This window comes from Alternaria conjuncta (genome assembly GCF_024043145.1).
Source record: "Alternaria conjuncta strain BMP 0040 chromosome Unknown scaffold_22, whole genome shotgun sequence".
Classification (NCBI taxonomy): Eukaryota; Fungi; Ascomycota; class Dothideomycetes; order Pleosporales; family Pleosporaceae; genus Alternaria; species Alternaria conjuncta.
The window spans coordinates 377,214-403,622 of record NW_026250111.1 but is presented as its reverse complement, the minus strand read 5'-3'; the positions used below and the strand labels follow the sequence as shown (position 1 = coordinate 403,622).

At 53.0% G+C, this 26,409-nt stretch overlaps 8 protein-coding genes across 8 annotated transcripts; 5 read left to right on the top strand and 3 right to left on the bottom strand.

Moving 5' to 3' along the window:
- Positions 1–1,012: 1,012 nt before the first annotated feature.
- On the bottom strand, positions 1,013–4,802 carry STU1 (suppressor of tub2 mutation; the record flags this gene model as incomplete). The annotated part of the gene is made up of 4 exons (XM_051474571.1): positions 1,013–3,146; positions 3,196–4,113; positions 4,167–4,285; positions 4,347–4,802. 4 exons carry the CDS (start codon positions 4,800–4,802, stop codon positions 1,013–1,015), a joined length of 3,627 nt encoding a protein of 1,208 aa, XP_051321761.1.
- Positions 4,803–5,352: 550 nt separating this feature from the next.
- J4E85_010360 (uncharacterized protein) lies at positions 5,353–6,390 on the bottom strand (the record flags this gene model as incomplete). Its single annotated transcript, XM_051474570.1, has 2 exons — positions 5,353–5,702; positions 5,754–6,390. 2 exons carry the CDS (start codon positions 6,388–6,390, stop codon positions 5,353–5,355), a joined length of 987 nt encoding a protein of 328 aa, XP_051321760.1.
- A 3,210-nt stretch (positions 6,391–9,600) lies between these two features.
- Positions 9,601–13,503, top strand: J4E85_010359 (uncharacterized protein; the record flags this gene model as incomplete). The annotated part of the gene is made up of 6 exons (XM_051474569.1): positions 9,601–9,675; positions 9,730–9,760; positions 9,862–10,398; positions 10,459–13,122; positions 13,171–13,304; positions 13,357–13,503. 6 exons carry the CDS (start codon positions 9,601–9,603, stop codon positions 13,501–13,503), a joined length of 3,588 nt encoding a protein of 1,195 aa, XP_051321759.1.
- A 594-nt stretch (positions 13,504–14,097) lies between these two features.
- Positions 14,098–14,848, top strand: J4E85_010358 (uncharacterized protein; the record flags this gene model as incomplete). Its single annotated transcript, XM_051474568.1, has 3 exons — positions 14,098–14,148; positions 14,346–14,761; positions 14,818–14,848. 3 exons carry the CDS (start codon positions 14,098–14,100, stop codon positions 14,846–14,848), a joined length of 498 nt encoding a protein of 165 aa, XP_051321758.1.
- A 521-nt stretch (positions 14,849–15,369) lies between these two features.
- Positions 15,370–16,535, top strand: J4E85_010357 (uncharacterized protein; the record flags this gene model as incomplete). Its single annotated transcript, XM_051474567.1, has 3 exons — positions 15,370–15,577; positions 15,636–16,005; positions 16,082–16,535. The coding sequence occupies 3 exons, from the start codon at positions 15,370–15,372 to the stop codon at positions 16,533–16,535; spliced, it is 1,032 nt and encodes a 343-aa protein (XP_051321757.1).
- Positions 16,536–17,215: 680 nt separating this feature from the next.
- J4E85_010356 (uncharacterized protein) lies at positions 17,216–19,639 on the bottom strand (the record flags this gene model as incomplete). The annotated part of the gene is made up of 3 exons (XM_051474566.1): positions 17,216–18,775; positions 18,829–19,373; positions 19,552–19,639. The coding sequence occupies 3 exons, from the start codon at positions 19,637–19,639 to the stop codon at positions 17,216–17,218; spliced, it is 2,193 nt and encodes a 730-aa protein (XP_051321756.1).
- A 441-nt stretch (positions 19,640–20,080) lies between these two features.
- Positions 20,081–21,232, top strand: J4E85_010355 (uncharacterized protein; the record flags this gene model as incomplete). Its single annotated transcript, XM_051474565.1, has 3 exons — positions 20,081–20,383; positions 20,436–20,604; positions 20,655–21,232. The coding sequence occupies 3 exons, from the start codon at positions 20,081–20,083 to the stop codon at positions 21,230–21,232; spliced, it is 1,050 nt and encodes a 349-aa protein (XP_051321755.1).
- Positions 21,233–22,813: 1,581 nt separating this feature from the next.
- Positions 22,814–25,187, top strand: J4E85_010354 (uncharacterized protein; the record flags this gene model as incomplete). The annotated part of the gene is made up of 2 exons (XM_051474564.1): positions 22,814–23,002; positions 23,109–25,187. The coding sequence occupies 2 exons, from the start codon at positions 22,814–22,816 to the stop codon at positions 25,185–25,187; spliced, it is 2,268 nt and encodes a 755-aa protein (XP_051321754.1).
- Between the last annotated feature and the right edge of the window lie 1,222 nt (positions 25,188–26,409).

Below are 26,409 nucleotides of genomic sequence, written 5' to 3'. Positions count from 1 at the left end.
CGTTGGAGCTGGTGTCTTGGATGCGTTCCAACTGCGGGCATTATCAAGGCGTCGCGATCCTTGAAGCGGCACCGATGTAGCAAGCTATCACGGTAAAGAATGCTGTATCTCCCGGCTCGTCAAGGCTGAAATCTGGTTGTGCGTTGCTGGTGATGAGGGAAACGGCGCGTCCCTGCCCAAGTGAGCTCGACGCGTCCGAAGTGGGTACCCAGGTACGCGTCATGCGCTAGCCTCAGAAATCGGGGTGGCAGGCGCTGCCCAAGTGATGCCATCGACTTATTTTGGCTATCGCGCTCGAGCCTGACGAATATTCCTACGGCTAAAATAGGCCTCGTGCTTTAAAATGTTGCATCGTGTTCCACAAAAGAGCAGTGCAAAGAATCTGAGGATCAATTTACTGTCAAGCCACCCGCGCATGACATAAGCCCGCACGCCAAAGCTACACACTGTTGTTCTAGCCTGCATACTCAAGTAACGAGGTCAAAACGGGCTGGAGTAGACGCAGTAGTTGTGGCACTATTGTTCAACCCCCAACTTTCCAGCATATTACGCACCCGTATATCCATTGTCCACAGCCTGATACCAGCTGCGACCTTCGCCCAAGGCGTCTGTTCGTGTTACATCAACACGACTGAGCATCACCCAACCAAGCAAAAACATACATTCAGGAAGAAGAAAAAAGTTGCATAGAATTACATATCTCGACTACCAATTCCCAGCCCTAGACCCTACTGCCCCACAAAGAACAAGGCTAGAAAGTAACGAATCAAGACGTTGATGAAAAGTGACTGACTACCGGAGCGATCCCGCTTTTCTCAAAACGCCTTCAAGGAAAACAAAAGCCACAAAAGGTCAAACGCCAGACCAAGATGAATGAGTGACATAGGAGATGCCAATGTTCCTAACCACCAATCAGTTCCAACAAACGAGACATTCCAAATGCTAATACAGAGCGCTGAATGTGCAGGCTCAATCAAGCCAAACGCTTCAATCGCAAAGGAAGGACAGCCACCTAGGCCTTAGCCTTCTTGGCAAGGTAGTATGTCAAGAGGTTCAAGTGCTGTTCCCTCGCGCCGGCAACAGCTTTCCAAAAGCCGCCGTCTTCCTTTGCGCCGTCGGAGCCGTTGATGCGTTCGTGGAGGGCGATGCAGAACTCAATGTCTGCTTTGCGCACGTCGGCGTCTTGGTCGTCCATGCAGCGTACGGCTAGTCTGCCTAGACGCGCAGTCTGTTCGGCGGACAGTGTGACGTTCTTGGCGCCGCTCATCTGCACGAGGGATGCGAGGGTGGTCAAAGCCATGGTCGTGGAACGGGTTGACGCTTGGCCTGGTTGGGATGAGACCGAAGACTTGGAGTTTGGCGAGGATGTTGGAGTGGATGCGGGCGTGTCCTCAATCATCGCGAGGACGGTGTTAAGGCAGTCTAGAGTCTGGCCGTACTTGACGATTTCGTCTGCGGTCGCTTCGAGGTCAATGGCAATGTGTGATGTGCTTTCGTACTGTGCCTTTGTTTGCAGGATCGTGCGAAGAACGCGAGAGTAGTACTTTGAAGTCTCCTTGCGGTAGAGGGACAGCAACGCGCGAATTGTTGCTAGAGCCTGCACCTTTAGATTGACAGCTTTCATCTGAGGCGCCTTCAACTCGTGGACGGGTGCCTCAAGGAAATCCAGACATGCCAGTAATAGCCTGCCAAAGTTCTCGTCATTCGGTCCCCAGATTTCTTGGTTCGACTTGACCATGTCCTGCATGCGGCGGAACATGTGGGCTTCGACTGTGCGTCCTTCAATCTTTTTGATGCCGCTTGTGAGCAGCTGTCGGTTCTTCAGCACTTCAGCATCGTTTGTCTCGTAGCTTTGCGTGTGCAGGACACTTCCTGTGCTGTTCGTCTTGTGGTGACCGCGAGGGCGCTCTTCGTTATCGTTACCCATCATGACATCGCTTGTCATGCTTCCAGTACTTTGGCGGCGCTCGTTGCTCTTCTCGTTGATGGGAAGCTCCTCGAGGACCGGCTTTTCTGATCCATTCTCGACACGTGTGTGCTCCTCGCCAACAAATGGATCCTCAAACACTTGCACTTCGTCTCCGGCGTCGGTACCGCGAGTGCTTGGTCGATCTGGTGACCTCAGGCGTGGGCTGCGTGTCGAAGACCGTAGGCTAGCGCTGTCTAGGTGCCCCATAGACTTTGGACTTCTTAGCGCTGCAGCACGAGGGCTGGGTATTGGCAGTCGACCGATGGACTTTCTCGGCTTCGTTGGCGTGTCATGTGTGGATTGTGTTGTTGGTTTCGCAAGGTTAGGAATGACCATGGTAAAGTTGTCTTCATCTCCCACATCCACAGCCTCATCGTCTCCCGCTACACTTCCACCCAGACCATTCCTTTGTCGAAATGGTATGGTACCTGCGTCATGCTGGCTTTGTGATCGAACCCAAGGCTTCACCATCGATAGGTCCTCCTCTTTTGCTGGGCTCACAGCCGGGCTCTCGCGACGAGAGCTCGCACTAGGAGACTTGCCATGGGCAATGGGTTGGCCAATCCTTGATTTGGGTCGCGCCGGACTGACTTGTGGGCTGTTCTGGGTTTGCGCACGCGGCCTTGAGCTGCTCTTCGGTACGGCAGGCTTCTTGGTCGCCGTTGGAGCAGGTGTCTTCTCCGGGGTCATGTTGGGCGTGCTCTTTCCTGGTCGTCGGACAGCATACGGATCCGCGGTCGCTGGTCGGTTCAACTCTGGTCGGCGGACCGGACGGCGGACTGTGCCTGACATCAAGGAGCCGGTACCTGTGGAGTTCTTCAGCGCTGACTTCGTTGACTCTCCGGACATGGCAGAGGGTGGTCGCGCCGGACCCGAAGAAGCCGTGGAAAGGTTCGACGTTGTTCTCGCGCCCAAAGACTTGGCCGATTGCGATGTTGGCACTGGTGTATAACTAGCGGCAGCAGAGTTGGGGCGTTCGGGTACACCCTTCGCGGCCGCTAGCTTTGCTCTCCTCTGTTCAGCTATCTTCTCCTTCAGGGCACTCCGCGAGGCACCCGGGCCTATTGATTTCGAAAACGAAGCTGCGCTTGTCGTGGACGAGGGGGCTGAGCCGTTCGGGTTGTTTGGGTCCTTCTCGAGCGCTGTCTTCTCTCGCTTGTCGAGCGTATCAAACATCCTGAAAGCTATGTTAGTAACTGATGATGCCTCCACGTAGTCAAACTTACTTCTCCGCCCTCTGAGGCCATACTAAAGCGTACGTCCAGTAGGCGCTTCGGTATGCCTCTCGCACCTTGGGGTTGGCGTCAGTGACACCCCTCCGGATCAAGGTGTCCAATGTCTCCAGCCCTCCTGAGTGTTCGATATGCGAGGTGTGCCTCTTGATCAGGGTCTTTGCCCAGGTCGCAGAGTGGGTTCGGGGTTGCACGTTCTTGTCTTGTGAGGCCATGGCTACGTGCTGCAATACGCGACTGTTGTACGACACGCTCTGGAAAATGGTGTCTACTGTAACGGCTCCGTTCTGCGCTGCGATGTTCTTCGTAGCACCACACATCTTGATGAAGGATTGCAGAAGAATCTCAACCCAGGGGTCGATCGCAGAGCCGAGTGTCTTTGCAAGCTCCTGAACCAGCAGGCAGCCGTTGGTGGACATGGTTGTTCGGAGCGAGTTGGCGACTTTGAGGATGCCGTCTAGGAGCGATTTGATGCCGGCGATAAAAGTGGCGTGAAACTCATGGGGCGCGTTGCCCTTGAGTATACGTCTCAACTTTGTGCAGTTCTTATCTCTGGCCAGCCAATTGCCCTCGCTCTCCTTGCCTTCGTAGCAGGGCGCCATGTCGCGGAAGACGTCGTCGAGCTCGCGCTGTGTGTAGATGTGTATGGGGTCCATGACGACAACCTCGACCGGGGGAGGCTGCTCATCCGCAAAGCTCTCTGCCAAGCCGACGTCGGGTTGCAGCGTCTGGGCGCGTTTGGATACGATGGGTCGGGCGACGGGGGCGGGTGGTTGGGCAGGCGCGACATCCACGCTCTTAGCCATGGCGTCGTCGTCGAGGTGGGAGGTGATGTAGGTGGCAATGGCTTTCCGGACATTCAGGGCCACGAGCTGCTTCTTAAGGTTGGCTTTGGCGTGTTCCGGAGCGTGTCTGTCGTGATGTCAGTTGCTACCATGGTGCAGCATATCCGCCAATGGACGTACCCAAAGAGCTCCACAACCGCCTTCTTCGCCGTGTCGCGCACGGCGGGATCCGCGTCTTCGCAGTTTGCCACGAGCTGGTTGGAGTAGCTCTTGAAAGGGAGCCCTTCGCTCTTGTTCATCTGTCGTCACCCAAGCGTTAGAACATTTTCGCGCCTGCCCGATGCGCTACGGGGGACCAACCTTGACCACCCACAACATGGCGGATTCTTTGGCGCGCGGGTTTGTGCTCTTGATGGCATCGTGTATCAGCGCGTCAATTTCCATGGAGCACAGGTAGTGCAGGTCGGCCAGAATCTGCGAGGCGGCGCTGCGGTGGCTTTCGCGCCCATCGCCCAACTTGTCGGCGAGGATGGAACATAGTATGGGCGACTGTGACGTAAGAATCGACGTCTCCTTCTGCAGTTGCAGGCGCTTGATGAAGTGGCTCAGCGTCGAGAAGCCCGTGGACACGAGCGCGGCCGAGGTGGCGGCGGTGCAGGCGATGCGGATGCACTCGAAGATAGGAGCCTGACAACTTTCAGGGACCCGGTTGTGCTTGATGCTCGACTTGAGCGTGCTGAACAGGGCCAGGCGCGACTGGACATCGGTCGACGGCTTCTGGAGTGCCTTGAGCAGGTCCGACGTCTCTTTCTCCATCGTGGGCGCAAATTGGCCCTTTGTCGCAAAATAATCCGGCAGCGGTAGAGGCGGGGTGGTTTGTATATGTTATGAGAGTTGTTTACGGCGGGCAGCCATCCCCGTTCACGCTAGACCAGTGTCCGAGCAACCGTGCGCTTTACATGCCGCACTGCCGCTACCCCAGGGGCGCACGGCGATCCACCCTCGAAGCTTCCAGATGAATGCGAACAGCTGGTCAGGACGTGTCGCTTATTCCAATGGCAAGGCTGCTTTGATCTTCACGTCACATTGTACATCAGATGGCCTGCCCGAAACTTCCTTCTTTGCCACGTCATAAAGCGCGACAACACCACCGTAAATCACTCAAGCGGGGCCAGCCATGACAAAGTGATAGGCCGTTGCGCCGGATGCGCGGGCTGCACTAGAACAAGAGCATTAACGTTTTGAGAGGAGCCGAGTCAAAACAACAACAGATAATGAGCGAGCGATTTATTTCATTGTACAGATGATCTTTACGGATTTAGGTAATGACAGCCTTCTCTTTGTCCGACGAAGCCAATCATGCCATCTAAGCGTCCTTGTTCTGAGCGTTCCTTTCATCCCAGACACCGACGGCCTCCTCAGCTGCCTTGACACCGCTGAGAGCCATAGCGCCAAAGGTAGGTCCCATGCGGTTGGCGCCATCAACCTCGCTGAGTTCCATGCCGCCAACGATCAGACCAGGCACAACCTCGCGGGTGCGCTTGACAATGGCATCTTCGGCGGTGCGCATGTCGAGGCCGCGCATGCCACCGAGCTTCTCAATCTGCTGCATAGACACGAGGCGCTTGACGGAGAAAGCGCCGAATGGGCCGTCGTGGCCGGTGGTTGAGATGACAAGAGGTGCATTGATGGTGTTCGGGTCCATGCAAGACTGGTCTGTAAACAATTAGTAAGAGCCGAGAAAAAGCAAGCAAGACTGCAGCGTACCATCGTGGTGCATGGAGACGAGAGTCCAGTTGGTGACAACACCAGCGATGCGGACGGCGTTGGGATCGCTGGAGGTAGGAGCCGGACGGGTGATGAGGTCCTCCACAGCCGTCGCGTTGAACAGCTTGACGTTGGGGAACTGCAGGACCTTGGACAACAAGGTGGACGTGAAGAGCGCGGCATGCTTGACAACGACGAAGTCACCTTCGTCCTCGTAGGGGACGCCGATCTCGTTCAAGAAAAGCTCCGCAGGCTTGCGCATGACCATGGCGCTGAAGAGCTGGCCACCGAGCCAGGCACCACCACCGGGAGCAACGCCAGCTTCGACGATGGCAATCTTGAGGTCAGGACGCTTGGTGGCGAGCGTGTAAGCGGCAGACAGACCGCAAGAGCCTGCACCGACGATGACAATGTCCGACTCAGCGTAGGTGTCAAGGTCGTTGAAGTAGCGGCGGGTCATGGCACGAGATACCTGCGACTCGCGGATAGGGGCAAAGGTGAACTTCTCCCACTTGTTCTCGAGCTCAGCGACGGTCTTGGCCTGGCTGTTGAAGGCAGCCTTGACAGCGAGGTCCTTCTTGATGCCCATGTCGTTGCTTGCAACGGGAGTTTCGAAAATGGCAGCGGGGGGAGACATGTTGAAAGGGGTTCAAGGGTCGAAATCTGCGAATTGTTAAGTCTGTTCCACGCAGGGAGAGACAGAGCAGAGCATGATCCTTTTCGCAGGTATTATCCTGATCAAGTTCGAAACCGTATAATCTCAGAACGAATCCAGCAGGGCCCAACTACCACACTGGAGTAGAAGAACTACGACAGTGTGGGAGACAGACACTGCTGGAAACGAACACCGGTTCATGCAGTATACTTAGCTGTAAAAGTACCTATGTGACTTGAGGACAACGCCCACGTGCGGAACATGTTCTGCATCGTGGCTGCCATACTTGGTCGTGACGAGTATCTGCATGGGGGTTAGCCATTGCTCTTGAGTACCTTGAAGCAGTGGATGAGTACGGATACTGAATAACTTGAGCTTTGCAAAGACAGTTAGACTGTTGTAGGAAAAAGAAAAGAGGAGGGGCAGGTTAGAGGAGAGGTTTAAATATTCCAACGTGCCCCGCCACCTCGTCCACGAATATCCTCAGTCATCCGTTGGGGCGGGGTAGCTCTTGCTGTCTGCATATGAAGTGCTTGAATACAGCAGGACCCACTGTACTGTACCGCGTCCGGACCCATGTGTTCAGCACCGCGGAGTATTTTATTCGTGAGAACGGTATGTGGTGACAGGGTCCTGCATTAGTAGTCCTAATTGGGACGCAGCTCTGCGCAGTAATACATCATTAACAAGAAGGACCGACCCACCAGACGGGAAAATTGAGGACCACGCATGCTCGTGTAAATGAAATATCACCACGAGAGAGCGTGATTCGATGAAAGCACCGGCTAATGTTGCGAGACTTCCAAGGTTGTCGTTCCTGTCTGTTAGTGTTGGTGTTGCTCAAGACGAGATGCTTGGCATTACGACGTTCTGTTTGGAAGGCGCCACCACAACATGATACTTTCACAGCTGTTCCTAGTGGCACTCTTTGATAATGTGACAATACAGCAGCGTACGCGCAAAGGTATGATGATCGTGCAGTAGGAGTTGATACTGCAGGGGATCTGGAAGTATATCTATTTCAGTCTCAGACTTGCTTCGGACTTTTGACGAACCTTAGTATATCACGATATCAAAGTTAACAAATCGATAAGTTCTCTGGAACCAGTCATATGGTAACCCATGCTGCCGAACGGGCTGGTAAACTTAATCGTGTACCAGAGGTAGGGTACTATGATACTGACTCAATAAGGTTGATCGAGACCCGCTCAGCGATGAAGATAAGGTTGAGACGGGCAGCGGCAGCCGAACTCGAGTCAACACAGAGGCAAGGCAGAGCCTGGTTGCCTGAATTTTCAGGTGGTGATCAAACGTAGTGGCGGACCGCAGCGGACGGTACAAGCATCCGAGGTAAAGCTGTTTAGGTGGCACGACGACACATGTCAAACAGCCTTGGTGTTGCGACAGGCGTTGATGAGACAGATGTGCGGCAACTGTCTTCGGATGCGTGATACGTGGTACCTGGTGTTGTCTGGAAGTATGCCTCGTACGGGTAGAAGAGGCGTTGTTAATGGTCGAGCGCGAATCGCGGTTGGGCGCTGACTCTCGAGGCGGGCAGATCAGCAGGGTGGTTCGGATCGATGAAACGTGTCTGTGTGCGCCTCGTTATTCCCGTTTGTTTCAGGATCGTGGCAGAAGGATTCCGAGGGGAGCAAATGCCGATTGGTAAGTATTTGCCGACGTGTATAGGATGATGCAAAGTAGTTAGGTACCTCGGCGATGGATGCACGCGAGGATCGGCTGAGTGGAAATGCTCAGGAGTCCAACAAACGAGATGTTGATGGCGTGGTTCCTGTGCAACATTGGTTCTGGTGAGCACAGGCGGTATGATAGGGCCTAACTAGCGTCTGGACGTCGAGCGTGTTCGAAATAGAGACACGGGTGTTTTGCGGGGAATGAACGCGTCCTTCAATCTCTCGAGGGCGACCGCACTTTCCGATAGGATGGTGCGCTGACCCGGCATTGGACTCTGAAACGAGCGGATGATATTGTAAGCTGTGCGAATATTTGTCTGGCTGCGAATTGTTAATGTATTGGTAGGTCAAGAAAGCGGCCGCGTTCCTGCATGATCTAATGCTAGACATGTGTGCAGCGCAGATGACGGGCATGTGCTGATGGAGGCGCTTCAGGGGAAAGGGCTCAGATTGCGTCAGCTATTTTGAGTATTGGGAGGATCGAGGGATGAGTTCCAATTAGTGCGGGAGAAGCGGTATTATTAATTGAGCTCGTGATGCGGGTGATGACCACATGGCGTCTTGGATGTGGTCAGAAAGACAGGAGGTTCAGAGCTATATGCGCCATGCGCAGTGTGAGCTGGGCTGAGGACTGGTACAAGGAGACTACCTGAATCAAGAGGCGATTCACGCGTGCCGGCGTTTACAAATGATAGCCCTAGGGTGGTCAGTTGTGCAGTGAACGGGCCGTTGTCAGAGGAAGGGGCCCTGGAGCGCACGATCTGCGATGGCGTGTGCTTGGCAGGGCCTCTGCAGACGTCGTAATAGCGCGGTGGAGCTGGAGTCGCAGCCCGGTCTCGAAAGCTGACCACCTTGGGCCTGCGCCGTGCGAGTGTTTGGAATTCCACGGTTGTGTTCCCATGTGCGGCACATGCTGGCAGCCGTGGCAGAGGCGCTTAGCAAGTCTATCAAAAGTCTATCAAAAGTCCAGCTAGGGGCCAGAGGACACGCGCAGAGGCTGGATTAGGCTTTCACTCTTTACATCGCCCGCGGTCCCCTGGTCGTGGCCGCCGCATGGATTTGTCTGCCGCGTATCTTTCCAGACCCTGACCAGGCACTAGCCCGCCCATTGGCTCTGCACCTCCACACCACCACGACGCCGCTGCGAGGTGCGCCTGTCTCGTCGACCAACCTAACTGCCCTGGGCCCTCGTCGCGCACAGAAGCCGTTCGCCAGTGCACCGACGCCGCTGCTGGTCGTCGCCTTTGCTTTTGCGCCGTTGGCACCCACGCCCTCTCTCGCCTTGCACTGTAGTCTGCACTATAGTTGCGCTGTAGTCTGGTGCTAGCAACTTTGGGGATCGCCCAGACGACGAACCACTGAACACGCCCACGCCCTGCCAGCTGCCAATTGTCCCTCCGAGCACGACACGGCTCCGGCGCCGACTGCACGCCCGCCCTCGCGCTGCCCGCCAGCATTGCTCCTGCTCCTTCACCGACACGCACATTTCTAGCCCGCCATGGAGAGCCCGACCGGCTATCCAGAGTCTCCGATCGACGACGAGGTCGTGTATCCGTGCAAGGGATGCGGAGAGGTATGAGCCGCTGCTACCACAACTCCCTGCCTGCAATCGCTCATAGCAGTCTAGATCCTCGAGGAAGGCAAGGCCTTCGAGCTCGGTATGCTTCCCCGCTGAGCCAACACCACAACTACCATCGCGCCTTCCTCCCACCGCCCATGCCAGCCACCTGCCGAGGATGTACATGCTAACATTGCCTAGCCGGAAACCGATGGCATATCGACTGCTTCCGCTGCAACACGTGCGGCACCCTCCTCGACTCGGATGCGAACCTGCTGCTGCTCGGCGACGGCTCTCTGATATGCAACAACTGTACATATAGCTGCAACCACTGCGGCAACAAGATCGAGGATCTGGCCATCTTGACTGGTGACCAGGCCTTCTGTGCCAACTGCTTCCGGTGTAGGAATTGCAAGCGCAAGATCGAGAACCTGCGCTATGCCCGCACTTCGCAGGGTATCTTCTGCATGTCGTGTCATGAGTCGCTCATGGCTCGACGGCGCAAGAAATCCAAAAAGCCGCCCTCAGTGGCGCCCAAGGTGGACAAATCGCTGCCTGCTCTGCCTCCCCACGAGCAGTCCCAGTCCACCTTCACCCCAGACCTGGATACACCATCCGACATCTTCTCGGAGCCCACCACGACCGACGTATCCCCCAGACCTCCTCAGCCGCGACGGGGCGATTCTTCTTCGAACTTCAGGCGCGATGCCTCACCCATTGGAGAAGCTGCACGAAGGGGTATGAATTCCACATGGTCTACATCATGCTCACGCATCGCTAACCTAGCCACAACCACAGACAATACTACACTTCCAGCAACAACATACAACAAGGACAGCGCGCGTTCAGAGCTGGTAGACAACGGCGACGACGGCATCCTCCTCCCCTTCGCTCTCGATCCCAACCCTGCGCCCGGCCCATCCCCGCTCGGCCGACCCATCAGTAGATTCAATGACCGAACACTGGGAGCCAAACCGACCGGAAGCGGTGACAGCAAGAGCGGGCGCGATTACTTCAGTAGACCCACTGGCGACCATCGCGAGAAGCTGAAGGAGAATGGCTCTCGAGAAGCCTCCAAAGAGAGACGCCAGACGCAAACACAGAGCCCGCACATTGCCTTCCAAGAGAAAGGAAGGCAGCCTTCGGATACACTGGTCGAGACACTTAGGAAGAAGAAGGACATGTCCAACGAATCTCCTGCCGCTGAGCCTCGGTCAAGGAGTCAGCACGCTTCTCCCGCCCCTTCAGGCCCAGAACCCTTCAAACTACAGGATGTACCCAAGAACAAGAAGGCGGAGGCCAAACGCAAGGACTCCGACGAGACGCCATCCCCGCAACCGCAGCAACAGCAACAGCAGCAGCCGTCTTCTTCCAAGAACGACATCATGTCTGCGCGGCTGAGTCGTCCCCTCATCGAGCCAACCTTCACTAGCTCACCACCACTTGGCTCGCAAGATTCACCGCAGACCTCAGAATCGTCGTTCGGCTCCAATCTTCCGCTAGAAAGACCTGCGCGTGGTGATTCGCTCAAGGCTTCGACCCTCAAGCCTTCAGCCCCAATCTCACGAAACGAGAGGGCCCCATCACCCACCACACCGACTCTAAGCCATCCAGAGCGAACATCATCTACCAACACAGCCAGCGCGAACCTCAACGCCGGACTTGGCATACTCAGTCCTTCGGATTCGCCAGCCTCTAAGACACCATCGGACCCTCCAGTTCTCCCCGCACGTTCAGGTGGACGGCCAGCCCCGCCCTCGACCGACACGTTCACATCTCCACGCGCACCCCCACAACCACCTGCCATTCAGCAACACAAGACGAGCGATTCCATTAGCAGCGCCCAAAGCGAAGCATCCCGAGATGCATATGGAGCTGGTGGCCTTCCTCGATACAGCGCTCAGGGCGATTTCTCCATGGATGAGGATTTCGCGCGTTTGCTCGGAAGCCAGGATGGAAGAGATGAAAAAGACAACGGGGTGTTCAGGAGAGTTTCGAACGCTGTGTCCAAGCATGGGCGTAGTTTCAGTGATCGTGGTTCAGTCACATCACGAGGTCACAAGAAATGGCCTACGAACGGCTCCATCGACATTAGCAGCCCGACAGTTGCCTCGCCCGACACTAAAGAGGAAGGCGTCAACCTGCGTAACGAGCTGCGCCGCGCCCAGCAGCGGATCGCTGAGCTGGAGGCCGAGAAGAACGGCCTACAAGAATCAATGCATAGTGCGGCCGACATCAGACAGGCAAACACGGTGCTGCGAGAGAAGCGAAACACCATGGCTGTCTTGGATACGCAACGTGAGATGGTGATCCGCGAGCTTGAAATCATGACTGAACACCTCAAGCACGCTAAGAGCGGCCAGGGCAACGTTGAGATCGGTCAGCTCAAGTCAGACATTCTCAAAGACTTTGCAAACTCGTTGCAGAAGCTCAAAGACAATCTGGGGAATCAAATAGAGGACCTGATCACGAAGAGATCGGAGTTGACGGAAGAGATCTCGAACCTCATTCAGATGAAAGACAAGGGTTTCCAAGAGTACGAATCGCTCACGGCCGCTAACACTAGACTTTCCGCCATGAACAGGGATCTGGTAGACAACATCCAGACCAACCTCAAGAACAACAAGAAGAGTGGACAGAACCTTGATGTTGCTGCGAATGGCCTTGGCATATACAACGCGCAGCACAAGGGCGGCAAGTCCGAAGTATCCGTGGATGCACCAGTAATACCGCATGATCACTCCTATGCCAATCTCGACGATGGCGAGGCGACCGTCGCGCAGCCGCAAGTCGTTAACATTAGGAAGACCGGAAAACCCACCAAATTCTCTACCTGGAAGAAGGGCGGGCAAGCCATCACAAAGAACGTCACCAAGGGCTTCAAGGGAGCATTCGGTTCAGAGCAGAAACAGGAGGACTACAACGTCAAGGTCATTGGCACTCCTTACGGCTCTGTGCACTCTGGGCCCGACATTGCAGCCATGTCCATGTCGAGTTCCATCAAAAGCCGGGATACCATGGACCAAGGAACCCCGCGAGGCTGGTTCGGTGGAAAGCCTGGCAACGTTAGACCAGGCGGCCCGCCCCAAGGCTTTAGGCCCATGCAGAACATCAACAACAGCACCACTAATCTGGCTGCCGCCGACGCCAGTACCGTGCTATTCGGGTCTGACCTGACAGCACGATGCGAGTTTGAACGGCAGATGATTCCACGCATCGTCAGCAGATGTATCGAAGAGGTCGAGCTTCGCGGCATGGACGTGGAAGGTATCTACCGTAAAAGCGGCGGTACCTCTCAGGTGAACCAAGTGCGCAGTGGCTTCGAGACAGACACCGAGCACGACATCTCGGACCCAGATCTCGATATTCACTCCGTCACTTCTGCGTTGAAGAACTACTTCCGCAGGCTCCCTGTGCCGCTGATCACATACGATGTCTATGATCAGTTCCTGGAAGCTGGCCGTAAGTTTATACCATCAGACGACAGATCAAGTGCTAATAATTGTACAGAACTTGAAGAGCCGACTGCTCAGTCTAGAGCTTTGTCTGCCGCTGTGAACGAAATTCCCAAGGCTCATCGTGATACCTTGCAATTCCTCGTGTTTCATCTGTCGCGGGTCATACAGCACGCCAGTGACAATTTGGTAAGCACACACAATAGATATACAATGTTAATCATGACTAACACGTGCATAGATGACACCACTCAATGTCGCTGTCGTTTTTGCGCCAACCATCATGCGGCCTATGGACATCCAGCGCGAACTTACCGACGTGCAACAGCAGCGTGTCGCCGTGCAAGCGCTCCTGGAAAACTACAAAACAGTATTCGGTGATGAATAAAGCGAGCGCAACGCTCACAAGATCTCGCAAGGGCAATCGAAGGTGCCCAAAACTTCTGTTATATCGTTTCCATTTTTCAACATGTGTATCTACAGCGGGCGTTACGGGCCCGATCTCCAAGAGCTTGTTTGTCCTTGTCTTCGTGTATCATACGAATCTGCACACAGTTTGGGATCCTATCTGTATCGAGGTCCGTGAGGCATGTATCGATGGCTACGATGAGTTTGTGTTTATACCCTTGGGGCTTTTCTGCTTGGTCATCTAAGCGAAGTCGGCGATATATAATGAATTCTTGAGACTGTTGTTCTTGTATGCATCCGGTCCAGATCATTCACATGTTGCGATGCTCCACATAGATGTGCTGTTCCTATGCTTGGCGCTTTCGCTACGTCGCCGCTAACGCGCTCAGGATGACGTCGGTCACCGCCCACTAAGCGAGCAAGCATGTGAGGGAGCCTGTTTCCGGTCTCACACGATCGCCCATTGACTTCGCAGCTTCCCGGTACCCATCGACTGATCTGCAAACCTCACATCAACCCTTGCGACAGCACTTTTTCCACTTCTTCATCCAACCACCACTACCCCTCATACATCATGTCTTACGCAGAGATGGCCGCCAAGGGCCCCAAGCAGAGCCCCGAGGAGGTGAGTTATTGAAGAGCGCTTGCAATGTGTGCCAATGCTAACTTGAAGACAGGCGTAAGTCACCCCGTTCATTTGGATGGAGTTCACCCCTCCGACGTCAGCTTTGACGATGCATGACGGCACCCTGTGTGGCATCTTGGTCTAAATACAAGACCTGTGTTCTGAGGCATGAAGCTGCTAGAGTTGTTCTGACGTAGCATTGCAGTCGCGCCCCCGCCCAACCTGAGATCGAGCACGCTTCCGACGACAGCGTACACTCCCTTGTCGACGTAGACAGCCCGCACATCTCCTCGGTCCCCTCGGACTACGAGTCGCAATCCGTCAAGACTGACACGCAAGCCGAGCGCATGGAGCGTGAAGAGGAAATCAAGGAAGAAGCCAAGCACATCAAGGACCGCGCTGCAGCAAAGAAGGAGGCAGCTAAGGACAAGATGAAGAAGAACGCCGACAACCCGGTCGTGCTGAGCAACGCAGTTGGTCTTGCCGTTGTTGGTGGCATCGTTGGATTTGGCGCATACAGGCAGTATGCCCGCGGCGAGCTGACCGGCAAGGTCGTCGCGGCCTGGGCTGCTGTCATTGGATTGTTCGGCGTTGGCGACTACTACGTCAGCCAGTATGTTGTCCCAGCAGGAACTGCTCTGGTGGCATATGTGCTAACATTCGCAACAGATACTTCTTCAAGCGCAACCCACCGAAATAGACGTGCTGCCTGATCGCTTTGTTCGAATTTGCACTCCACTTCAATAGCACCTCGTACGACGGAATCATGCTGAAATCTTGATCATCTGGACTGTACTGATTTGGCTATGTTGTCTTCATCTTTTCCGCGGTACCATACAGCAAGCAAGGGGTTCTCTACTCGGTTTCGGTCTTGAGGCGAGATGCCTTCATGAGTCCACTTCTGTATATATGAGGTCAACGTTCAATATACCCGTTCAAACACCATCTTGACCACACAAAATTGATTCAGATTACGCATGAACTTTTGAGGAGTTTGCGACTGCGTTCTTATTACCATATCGGATACACTTGAGACGATGCCCAGAATTCTCGGAAGTTCCACCACGTGATCCGAGATCTCCAGCCACGCAGATCCCTGCTCCTTCCGCTTAGAAATGCAGGTCCCATAACTTTTACGTAGTGACGACACTTCCGTGTACCGTTGACATCCGCCACGTCTCTCTCTTTGCATCTCTTTCCCGTTTCACATCTTTTAGCATCATGTTCCGTGCAGCCCCACGGTTAATTGCGCGTCCAGCGCTGCGAGCCGCGCCACTACGGTCTGTCGCGCCGGCCAGGCGGTACTTGAGCACCGCACCACCATCACAAAAGTCGAGAAGTTTCAAGAGCTTGGTTGCTAGGCTGGGTGTTGCAGGAGCAATAATATACTATTATAACACCACGGATGTTTTCGCAGAGGAGCCGAGACGTATGTTCAGGTGTCAATGGACGGACGAATTGAACCAGAGTAGCTGATCCTGCCTCAGAACTTGTCCAACCCCTCCCAGAAACCGAAGTTGAATCCGAGCACCTCCCCACCATCGAATCCATCTCCGAAGAGCGCAAGCGACGACAAGCAGTACAGGCACAACTCGAGGCTCAGAAGCAAAAAGAGGCTGAGCACACACAACAGAATACGAAGCCTTCAGAAGATGGCCAAAGTAACATAGAAGGACTCGAGGAAGAGGCAGACCAACAGGGCGCATTCAACCCGGAAACAGGCGAGATCAATTGGGATTGCCCATGTCTAGGAGGCATGGCTCATGGCCCTTGTGGTGAGCAGTTCAAGGCGGCGTTCAGCTGCTTCGTGTACTCCACCGAGGAGCCCAAGGGCATGGACTGCATCGATAAGTTCAAGTACGTCCACACTAGACAGCAGAGCCGTAACAGGCCTGCGCAGTTTACGTTTGAACAAGTAGCTGACGAAACTCAGGGACATGCAAAACTGTTTCCGCGAATACCCCGAAGTCTACGGCTCAGAGCTAGATGCCGACGCCGACGACGAAGACGACATGACCGCCTCGCCCGAAAACCCATCCAACGCCTCCAGCGCGCAACAAGACTCCTCATTACAACCCTCCACCAACGACCACGCCGCCTCAGCCAAGGGAAAGTTCTCTGGTGAACGCAACTCGAAACCCCACACACCAGAAAACAGCCTAGTCCCTGAAGAATACAAGCCAAACGCCAAACACAACCCCGTAAACGACGCAAGGGGCGACATGAGCAGCCTGGACAGCGAGAAGGAGAAGGAGAAGAGCAAGCAGAAGCCAAAGGGCGACAGTGATACCGAGAGGGCGAACAAGGCAAGGGACCAGGTCAAGAGCCAGAAACCTGTTAGTGAAAGCGAGAGTATGGTGCCCAAGGCTAGTCATGATGCGAAATGAGAAGAGTACGGGGAGGCTGGATAGGAAGTAGTGGGGCTGTGAGAGACGTATGAAGAGATGATGGCATTGTATTATATAGTTACGTGTACAGCATGTTTGAAGAAACAAGGGGGGCATTTAGACAGTGGTGTTCAACGCTTCTCTGCTACTGACGAAAACTCATGTACAGTAAATAGTTTCAACAAAACATTCAAGCAACATTCACGTCTGAGAATCTTCTGCTGAGAAATCAGGCGACGCTCACATCAAAGATTCTGGTTCTAAGAAATGAGATTGCAATCGTTCTTGATAATAGAAACTACTTGTACAGCAGACACTCCCGCCTGCCATGAAAGAAAAGACTTGAACATATCGGACCATTTGTAGCATAATCTTAGTTCCGAATAAGCGTAGGTACCAACTCATTGTACGCCAGAAAACACCCCTTTGAGACCAACAACCACGTATCCCCCAATCCAATTCAGCGCATCATGCTATCCTGACGTTTGTGGTCTTCACCGTGTCCGTTGTGAGGCTTACAATCGACACGTGAGTTACACTGTCCCAAGTCCTAACTACCGACGGCACTTGTCTCTTCTTCCTTTGTCCCAATGCGATAGTAAGAAAGCGTCTCATACGCACACCCCGGCCTTGACTCAGAGGGACCACGGTCTAAACGTGTCGCGCGCGCTAAGATGTCTCTAAATCTCTACTTTGCTGTAGCCCTCTGCGCCCTCGGCAAGGGGCTGGGCAACACCAGCGTCGACGCTGTCGCGCTTGACGCCCATGCTGTCCTCGCCCTTGCCTACGCCGAACATGCGCATGGCTTCCGTTAGCGCCTGGACGGCATCTTCGTTGCTCATGCTGCCGGGCAGACCCTGGCCGCCCATGGAGCTGCTGATGCGCTTGGTCGCGTCTTCGAGTGCGCGGACTCTCCTCTGGAAGTTGAGACGGTCCATAAAGAGCTGCTGGCGGCGGCGTTGCAGATCGCGGCGTTCGGCGGAGAGGAGCTTCTCGAAGTCGTTGAAGTGAGCGAGCTTGAGCTGTAGCTTTTGGAGTTGGAGGTTTACGGCGCCGGAAACGAGACGGGTGATGTGGCGTTCTTCGTGCGAGGCTAGTGCTGAGGAACGGGCTGCGGAGAGGGCGAAGGGGAGGGTGGCTAGAGGGTTGGGGTTGGAGGACGAGTCGGATTCCCGTGTGGCTACGGCGGTGGACTCGGCAGAGAGGTCGACGTCCATAGCGTCGCCGCCTTCTGGCTTCATGTCTGAGGCGGTCGCTGCGGGTGTAGACTGCTCGCCTTCCTTCTCTTTGCCCTTCTCTGATGGTGCGGTTGGGGCTTTGTTGATCTTCTCTTGAAGGATGCGCTTCATCTCGCCGACACTGCGCCCCGACGCTACCGCTGCCTCTGTGACGTTTGCTGGGGCAAGACCAGCTAGAAAGCTGACGACGCTGAGAATCGGGTTGTCGGCGTGGTGGATGGGTACACGGCCCTCGCTGAGGTACTCCAGATCGCGCAAGAATTTGGTTGAAGGAGCTGCCGATTGTGACTCTGGTAGATCCGCCTCGATGTACTTGTCCTCAATCTCGAGCTGCAAGAACTTCATCACGCACTGCTCGCGCGTCTTCGTCTGGACGTGGTCGGCGACACGGTTCCAGTCATCGTCAAACTCCTCCAAGCCCTCGAGTAGCAAAAGAGTCTCCTCTTCCGTCCACTTCTCTTCCGTCTCGGCTGCTGCTGAGTTCTCCGGGTTGGAGATCTTTGTAAAGTCGGCCGAGGATGTGCCTTGTGGGAAGTTGCCCTCTACAAAACACCTGGGGCAAAGGTCGCGCTTCAAGCCACCAGCAGCCTTGATCTGGCCAGTCTGCTCGGAAGGTTTTGTTTCATGGAAATGTACACGGGTACATTCGACACCGCAACTGAAGCAGTTGATGACCTTGGTTGGCTCCTTTGCGGCGGCTTCGAGATCCTTTACGTCTACCGAGCCGTTGGCGGCACCTTCACCGTTAGCAGCTTTTGGCTCCACGGATGCTTCTTTGCCATTGGCCTCGTAGATGTTTCGTCCAGCCAAAGACTTGGTCTCGCTCTTCGCAGTGGGTTGCTGGCTCGCGGCGCGGTCGGTGGCTGTGAGCTGCTTTCCGTCCGTGACCTTTGAGCCTGGTCCCGGTTGGAAAGGTTGCAGTCCGCGGGGCGTATCGACGGTGACACGGAAATGGCCGGTGAATGGCGGGCCAATGTTGGATGGGCGTTCTTGAGGGTCGACCTGGTTGATATGTTAATCACGACTCAATGTAATCATATAGCGGCAAGATTTACTTGGTAGTTGATCAATCCCCACTGCTCGAGGAAAGCGTGCACGCGCATGATAGCACAGACATCTCCTGCAAGATTCCTTCGGCATGCGGTAACTGTGAGGTACTCGGATGGGTTCAGGCGGTATGTGTTGATCATGAAATCGCGGTAATCGCGGTACACGGCCGGTGTTTTGCTGCGGTTGCGACCGTTGAAGAACTCGGGCAGGGCTTTGCGCTCGCGGTAGTCGATGTAGCGCATGTCGAACCAGGTTGCGTAGCTCGGGATGATGGTCGCATATGTTTGAGTAACAAAATGTGAACGCGCTGCTGACTGCAAATCGGCTTTTGCTTGCGCCTCTGGGTCAGCAGCTTCACCACCCTCGCCGTTCTCCTTTTTCGCATCGTCGACACCGCCCATCTCTTCGTCATCCTGGCCATCGGCATCTTCCGCTTCCGGTCTTGGGCCATCGGGTGCGTCGAGAGGGTTATCTGATGCAGCTGTGGGCGTGGCAGTAGCAGGATCGTTCGAAGACTCCTTGCCGGGTGCGTCTTCGAGCATGCTGGTATCTACGGAACTTAGCGGACTGTCGACTTGGAGGTTTTTCAAGGTCGGTGATTGGAACATGCGATCCAAGTCGGCAAGATCCAGTGCACCTAGGAGCTCGTCGTCATGGAATAGGTCGTCCATGGTGTTGACGCGACTGGCGGTGGGTATGGTGATGATTGGAATCAGGATGCGACCTACCTTGATCGAGCGCATTGGTGTCGGTGGCACCTTCTCCAGTGAGACTTGGGTCCTGCGCAGTTGCGCTTGCTGTCGCGTCGTCGGCCATGGCTCGGGGCGTGGTGTGCGATGCGACGGAGCTGGAAGGCGCTATGCGGCAATGCAAAGGGGAAGTCGCGGGCGCGAGTACTCGGAGCGATTGCGCGATCGCAACGTGTCTTTTTCAACGTGCTGCCGCGTGGTCGTTGTTGAATGAGGGTGGGGATGGGGGGCTGCGATGGGTGGGTTGGAGTCGCGTCTGAAGTTCGCGATGCTCTCGAACGCCTAAGCAAAAAGAGCACTAAGGAGCATGGAGTAGTCTCACGTGATCAGCCTGCAGCCCCGATGCAGATGCAAGGCTAGTGCCGGATAACTAACCTGGCCAAACCGAGGTCATAGTTCTCCGCGCCGGTGGGTTGCTTTCACAATTGCTCGACGAGGCGTCCTACACCACCTCCTCCAATTTTGCGTGTCTGTTTCTCCCAGAGGCATCGCAGTGTTCCCGCCCACCATGTTCTCCGCCGCTCGTCAATCCGCCCTCCGCACAGCTCGCACACGGCTTCGGCAGTCGCAACCCACGGCCGTACCCCAATACTCCGCCTTCGCACGGTTAGCGTCGACGTTTGCCATTCTCGAGCAGAAGGAAGGAAAGATCGTGTCACAGTCATTGGCCGCCATCACAGCAGGGACAAAGCTTGGAGGCCCAATAACAGCCTTCATTGCTGGAAGTGGGGTCAAGTCGGCCGCAGATGAGGCAGCCAAGTCAAAGGGCGTAGAGAAGGTCATCTACGTCGAGAATGGAGCATACGACAGGGTTGGTAGTCTAAAGAGATATGGAATGACACGCGGCTAACAACATCTTGCAGTGTCTCCCCGAGAACTATGCGCCACTCCTGGTTGAGAACATCAAGAAGGGTGGATACACACATGTCGTCGCCGGTCACTCAGCATTTGGAAAGAACATAATGCCGCGTGTCTCGGCACTTCTGGACACACAGCAAATATCAGACATTACCGGCATCGAGAGCGAGGACAGTGAGTGGGCATCTTTTGGAGTACACGAGGGGTTGTTAACCAGACTACAGCATTTGTTCGCCCAATCTACGCCGGTAATGCGATCATGACCGTCCAGTCGTCCGACAGCACCAAAGTCATTACCGTCCGAGGCACCGCATTCCCCGCGCCTGAGACCGAAGGCGGAAACGCAACAGTAGAGGAGGGCGTCGACCCCAAGGCCGAATGCTCAACAGAGTGGATATCTGAGGACCTCCAAAAGTCCGACCGTCCCGATCTCGGCTCTGCAGAGAAGGTCGTCTCCGGAGGTCGTGGTCTGAAATCAAAGGAGGAGTTTGACAAGCTCATGCCACCGCTAGCAGATGCGCTCGGTGCCGCTATTGGTGCGTCAAGAGCAGCAGTCGACAGTGGCTTTGCAGACAACAGCTTGCAAGTGGGTCAGACTGGAAAGAACGTTGCGCCACAATTATACCTATGTGCTGGTATCTCTGGTGCTATTCAGCATTTGGCTGGTATGAAGGACAGCAAGGTTATTGCAGCCATCAACAAGGATGCCGAGGCACCCATCTTCCAGGTCGCGGATGTTGGTCTTGTTGGAGATCTTTTCGAAAAGGTCCCAGAATTGACCGAGAAGCTCAAGTCGCAATAAGCACTGAGCGCATTGATACCTGTTGTATATAGTTTGAACAATATATCGACCAAACAAGGAATACAACTGCCACGAAGTCAACTACCAGGAGACATCCCGGTACTTTCTCAAAATCATCACAGATCGCGGCATGAAGCACACAAGCCCATCCTATGCTTTCCAAAGAATCTCTAACTACACGTGAAATATTAACCTTTTCCTTAATGTATTAATGTAATTCTAGTTTTATTTACTAAGGCGCTAGTCTAGAAGTAGATTTTTTCTTTTTATAATACTACTTATATAAATAGTAAATATTATAAAGCTATAAAATTAACTTATAATACTTTTTCTTTACTTTTACTTTTACTAAAATTACTTACTATAGTAATTAATTACTATATTTACTAATACTAGCTACTACTTAATTTCTTTTATTATTTTAAAAAAGTACTACTTAGTATATATTAGCTATAGCTATACTAAAAATAGCTTTTAAAATAGCGCTTTAAGCTTTATAAGCTTATTAGTATAAAACTTAAAAAAGCTAAAAACTAAAATATTAATAACTTTACGCTATTACTTAAGTAAATTATATACTATTATTAAGCTTTTTAAATAAAAAAATAGCTACTTTTATCTTAAGTATATATTTTATTTACTTTTTTTTTTATAGTATAAATTATAAAGTTTCTTAAAAAATAAAGCTATATAATAAATAACTTTATATTTAAAAAGTAAAGAAAAAACTAAAAAAGTAAAATAAGCTACTTAAGTATTAGTAATAATAAGAGAATAGTAGTTAAAGTAGTTAAAAAAAATTATTATACTTATAATTATAATAAAAAAGTAAAAAAAATAATAATAAAAAAGTTTTTATATATAAGCTAGTTAAGCTTTATATTTAGTTTTAAATAAGCTATCTTTACTTTATAAGCTATTATAAAACTTATTATAATAACTTATTATATATTTATTATAAAGTAATTTTTTACTACTATAAGTATATATAAAGATAACTACTTTAGATAAACTTAGTAAACTACTATTACTAAATATCTTCTTTCTTAATATATATAACTAAAGTACTTTTATAAAAAGACCTCTTAGGCTTAAGCGCGAAAGACAGAGAAATATTAACCTTTTGATCTCTAAGTAACCCCGGCATTCGCAGCTTGGCGTGCGTCAACGGCTGATCGACGCCAGCACCCACCATTCGTCTCCACTGCGCCGCGATAGCCGAGTCATCGAATCTGGCAATCTTGCTGGAGACTTGCTGAAACGCGCGGCTATGAACTCGCTGCTCAAGTCAGACTCTGACTTCCGACTTCTGCGTTACCTTCCGTGTCTCCTCCCAACTGTAGACGCGTTCACATTCCCAGCACCACCGCTTCCGCTCTAGCGCCAGTTTCTCAGCAACTAGTCACACGCGTATATCCGTGCCTGACATATTGATCGCCGTTTCGCACCTTCTCGAGTTTTGCAGTGGAGAACGAGCCTGAGGAAATTTCGCGTTCTGAACTATTATTATTATTATTTCTGGGTTTACCGAAGGCCCAGCTCACTGTCTGGGGTTACGATGTCTGATGCCGGTTCGCTCCGATGATGGTGCGTGAACATGAAGAACCGGGGCAGCCGAGCACGTCGGAACAATATAACGCCCAGGAAGAAGAAGAGCAAAGAAAAGAGCAGTTGACACGGAAAGACAGCAAGAAGAAGAGATGGTGGAATGTCTGGAAGAAATGGGAGGGGCAGGATAGCGATTGGTGGTTCGCGAGTACTGGGATACCCGTAAGTGATGATTCGCACTGAAATGTGTTCACAAGAAGTTCATATGGCTCTTAACCTCCAAATCGATTCGACGAACTACGTTGTTCAGATGCTAACACCAAACAAGCTCCTCGCCGCAACTCTCGGCCCGTTAGCGAACGTGAGCTCGATCGCCGCACTCGTAACTCCCTGGAGACAGCAAAACATCATCAACGGCGAACGTATCTCAGACTTCAAAGGCGTACCTTTCGGCGACCCGAGATGGTGCTACTGGATCAACGTAGCATCGCTGATCTGCGGCTTTCTCGGCAATCTCTTCCTTCTTCTGAACTTTACGCAGAGGATCCGTTATATCATTGCCCTACCCGTTACTGTGGTTCTGTGGTATCTTTCATCTGCTTTCCTCATAGCGATAACGATATGCATGAACACTTACGAACCACCAATCCGACCGGAACAAGGATATACCCAAGGATTTTGGTACGCCATTGCGGCTGCGGCGTTTTACACCATTTGTTCTATGCTTCTCATGGTCAACATGCTGGGCTTTTTTCTTGGTCACTACCCCGAAAACTTCGCTTTGAGCGACAGTCAAAGGACGCTTATTCTACAGACTATGGCGTTTTTCATCTGGTTAGGCGGTGGCGCTGCAGTCTTTGCGAAACTCGAGCAAGATGCTGGAGAGGACAGTTGGAGGTTTGCCGATGCCTTGTACTTTTGCGACGTCACTATCCTAACCGTTGGATTTGGCGACCTAGTACCTACGACCGATGTTACTAGGGGTATTGTGTTCCCGTACTCTGTAGGCGGAACGATTACGCTAGCGCTCATCGTCTCCTCGCTCTACACGGCAGTTCGCGAGCTCGGCGACGAGAAGATTGTTCAGAAGCATGTCGATCGCATGCGCGAGCGGGTCGCAGAGCGTACAGTCACCAACTCGTTTGACCTCCGTCATCGGGAACGAGAAGCCCACCATCTGGTTCGGAAACGCAAACTTGGCATTCCAAAGATATCAGGACCCAGTCAGCCACGGCCCTTCAGAACGCCCATGGGCGAGTCAGTCCAGCATACATCGACTATGCAGGGTGTCGCTAATGCCCTACATATCGGTTCCTCCAAGCCCAAGATCATGCTGTTGAAAGAAGAAAAGGACCGTTTTGAAGCTATGCGCAAGATCCAAGCCGACTCAAAGAAGTTCAAGCAGTGGATGGCGCTATTCTGGTCCATCACCACTTTTTTGATTCTTTGGTGTGTGGGCGCAGTCGTGTTCTGGATCACCGAAGAAGAAACACAACACTTGACGTATTTCCAGTCACTCTACTTCTGTTATGTCAGTCTTCTAACCATTGGATATGGTGACTTGGCACCGAGATCAAACTCTGGGCGCTGTTTCTTCGTCATCTGGAGCTTGATTGCCGTTCCGACTATGACTATACTGGTCTCAGATCTAGGCGACACTGTTGTCGCCAACTTCAAGAAGTGGAGTGACGAGCTCGCAGATTTTACAGTACTGCCCAAGGCGGGTATTTGGCGTTCGTTTCTCGACAAGCACCCTTGGCTGCTGCGATGGCTACAGCGATGGACAGACAGGCGAGCGAGAAAGAAGCGATTGATAAGGGGCTTCGACGTCTCGGACCCACGGTCTGACGACAGCATCGTAGATGCTTCGGACCCGCAAGACAGAGAGAGTATTTCGAACGACCCGGAAGATCGTGAAGCAGCAACCGATATAGAACTGACTCTCCACCCCACCGTCCCAGCCCTCGCCTCCGAAGCCGAAGCCGACATGGCCAACCCTCCCTCTCAAACTTCACTTACTCGTCGTCTCGCCCTGTCCATCCAAAAAGTTTCACTCGACCTCAAGACCAACGACAAGCGCTACACATATGAAGAATGGGTCGAGTTCACACGACTCATCCGCCTGACGAGTCCAGAGCGTCTAGACCGCAATGTAGACAACGAAAACATGGTTTCTGAAGACGAGAACGAAGAGGGGTTGGTGAACTGGGATTGGATCGGGGATGATAGCCCTATGGTGTCTGGTATCAGTGAGAGCGAGTGGCTTATGAAGCGGCTAATTGAGAGTCTTGTGAGATTGGAGAAGAGGAAGGAGGGAGCGAGGCGGAGGTCTGATGTTGAGGCTTTGAGGGAAATGGAATGTGGGAGAAGTGTGCGGAGCCGAAGGGATAGCATTGGGGGTCGGTAGGCATGGTACAACCAACCCACTCTTATCTGAAACGTTCAGCGATAGCGAGGTGGACCTCTGTTGGGACGTTTGGGCCTAAAATGGGAGATCTTATCGAAATTTCATTGTTGATAGTATTGAAAGGCGGCCATTAACTTCTGTTGCTTTGTTCCTCAACTGGATGCCGCTGACTAAAGAATGCGGTACCCATACTGAGCTCGTAGAGATGCGATCATATCATGTACGAAGAACCGGTTGCTTGCAAAGGTAAGCAGAAGATCTCAGGCATCGTAGTGTGAGGTGTGCTTCGAAGTGGGACTAGCGCACTGCATGGCCAATTCCTTCTTAGGCGCCATTGCCGCAACCTACACAGGAACTGGCAGGCATGCACAGTGGTGTGGTGAAGTAACATCTGAAGTACAGGATATCGTACCTTCCTGGGGCTCTTTGATCTTAGGCAGCAATATTTCGTCACTCCGTCATCCTTGCAGCCATACTTAGCACATGTCTTGGCCATGGTCATTTCCTAATTCGGTATGCTCGCGCATTCTCACTGGTCCGCTCGCAAAGTCACGTGCACGAAGGGTGATACCTGCCCCGATAGGTATGCCAGCTACGAGGTTGTCAAGAAAGCAAACCGATGAGCATCCCCGTCGTATGCTGTTGCAATCGAAGGCGTCTGCTATTATTTTGAAAGGCTTAAGAGAAGTCTGAAGGCTTGTCTGTGGAAAGGCAATGTCTGTGCGGAAGGGAGAGGTTTACTGAGGAGTGCTGGTCGATCGGTGGAGTCGGACGTTCAGGCACCGACGACCGTTCGCTCACTCTGAAGAACGCTTGACAACACCCAAACTGTCCGGGAACTCCAACACCCGCGTGCTCAATTCTCGATACATCTTAGAGAAAGCGTTTGCTGGGCGTTTTTTCAGTATCCGATCGCACTGGTTCGCACTGACATCGAGTCTGGGCGTTGAAACACAACAGACGCGCGTTGCCCCTTACGTCTCGCAGGTAGTCGCTCGATTAGGAAGGATGGTGGTGAAGCGAGATATCGCGTGGTTAGCGTATCCTGTGGCTGAGATTCGTAGTGCACTTGGCACGACGAACATTGGCCCCGGTGCAAGCGATCGTTCTCAGCTACACTCTCACTCCGAGTTTTGACGGTGTGCGTGTTGAATCGGAACGCAGACTCGGTTTGGTCCGGTGCATCTGAAATACGATATACGGCAGTCACATTACCAGGCAT